The 1,418-nt window shown below is 31.6% G+C and overlaps 1 protein-coding gene across 2 annotated transcripts in view; it reads left to right on the forward strand.

Moving 5' to 3' along the window:
- Nucleotides 1-516, forward strand: part of LOC119585768 (low-density lipoprotein receptor-related protein 4-like) — a 4,196-nt gene extending 3,680 nt beyond the window's left edge. The window contains exon 7 of one of the 2 annotated variants that reach the window (XM_037934480.1): nt 3-516. In XM_037934480.1, the coding sequence (XP_037790408.1) occupies nt 3-221 (219 nt within the window). In that variant the 3' untranslated portion in view covers nt 222-516. The remainder of the gene's footprint in view (nt 1-2) is intronic. The other variant, XM_037934481.1, reaches the window with a different exon arrangement.
- The last annotated feature ends 902 nt before the right edge of the window (nt 517-1,418 follow it).

The following is a 1,418-nucleotide window of genomic DNA, read 5'->3' on the forward strand; positions in this document are numbered from 1 at the left end:
AGGAGCCGACCTCTAGCGGCAGCGACAGCGGCGACTGCGCCTTCATGGACAAGTCCCGCTTCCTGTACCTGGACGACGGCGAATGCGGGAGCACGAAGGCCGCCATCTGCCAGAAGCCGGAAAGCCTGAGCCATTACCCAAGAGGAAACCTAGACGCCGTCACTGATACCCCTTCGCCGAGAAACCCTGCGTTAGCCGACGGCGACGCTAAGCACTCGTAAACGGGATATCAGAAAGACATTCATGCTTAATCCTCACAGAAAGCCCCTTAGATATAGAATCCTTTGGCTTGATTTGACTTCTTGTTATTGTTGTTGTTAATGGAATGTGACTCACGGGTATCTCTCATTCCGCCCCGGCGCCGTTAGAGGACTGGGAACGCGAAGCAACAGACTCTGTTAACCAATAAATGATGCACCAGGGGAAAAAAAAAACCTTTCACTGCCAACTGTTAACAAAAATTCTACGTAAGATTATCTGATATTGGAGGAAATATACAGAGAAGAGACTCACATGCAAATGTACACATAGGCATACACAATACGTAATATAATATATAGTATAATCTAATGAAATGAAATCATAAAGATGAGATAAAGCTATGATAGAATGTAATAATAAGATAATAAAATGAAATGATAAAGACATTTAGATAATAATAGGAAACAACAACGACCATAAGAAAAAACGGAAAAAATAAGATGAAACAGTAAAGACTGAAAAATAATAATAAGTTAAAAGATCACAATAAGATGATTATAAGATAAATGTTCATAAGAAGATGATAACAAGCTAAAATATCATAATAAGATAATAATAAGCTAAAATATCATAATAAGATGATAAGATAAAAGATCATAATAAGATAGAATACCATAATAAAAGGATGATAAGATAAAATATTATAATAAGATGACAATATAAAATTTCATAAAAGATCATAATAAGAGAAAATATAATAAGATAAAATAAAAATAAGATAAAAGATCATAAAATAGAAAAATCGTAATAAGATAATAAGATAAAAAATCATAAAAAGATAATGATAAGATAAAAGATCATAATAAAATCATAATAAGATAATAATAAGATAAATATAATATATTTTTTCCTTGAATTTTGAACATTTGAGAAAGGTTTAGAATTCTTTAAAGCATATTTTTTCACTTGAATTTTGAACATTTGTACCCGATTATTTTCAGTGAGAAAGGTTTAAAATTCTTTAAAGTATATATATGCATAATTTGTTTTTCTTCTTGAACTTTGAACATATTTACCCGATTATTTTTAGTGAGATTTTAAAAATTCGATTCCTTGAAGGTTATCTTTTGAAGACAGTATAATTTTTTTTTTTCACTTGGATTTTGATCATTTGTACCCGATTACTCTCAGTGAGAAAGGTTTAGAATTCTTTGAAG

The sequence above is a fragment of the Penaeus monodon genome, chromosome 20, assembly GCF_015228065.2.
Source record: "Penaeus monodon isolate SGIC_2016 chromosome 20, NSTDA_Pmon_1, whole genome shotgun sequence".
Lineage (NCBI taxonomy): Eukaryota > Metazoa > Arthropoda > Malacostraca > Decapoda > Penaeidae > Penaeus > Penaeus monodon.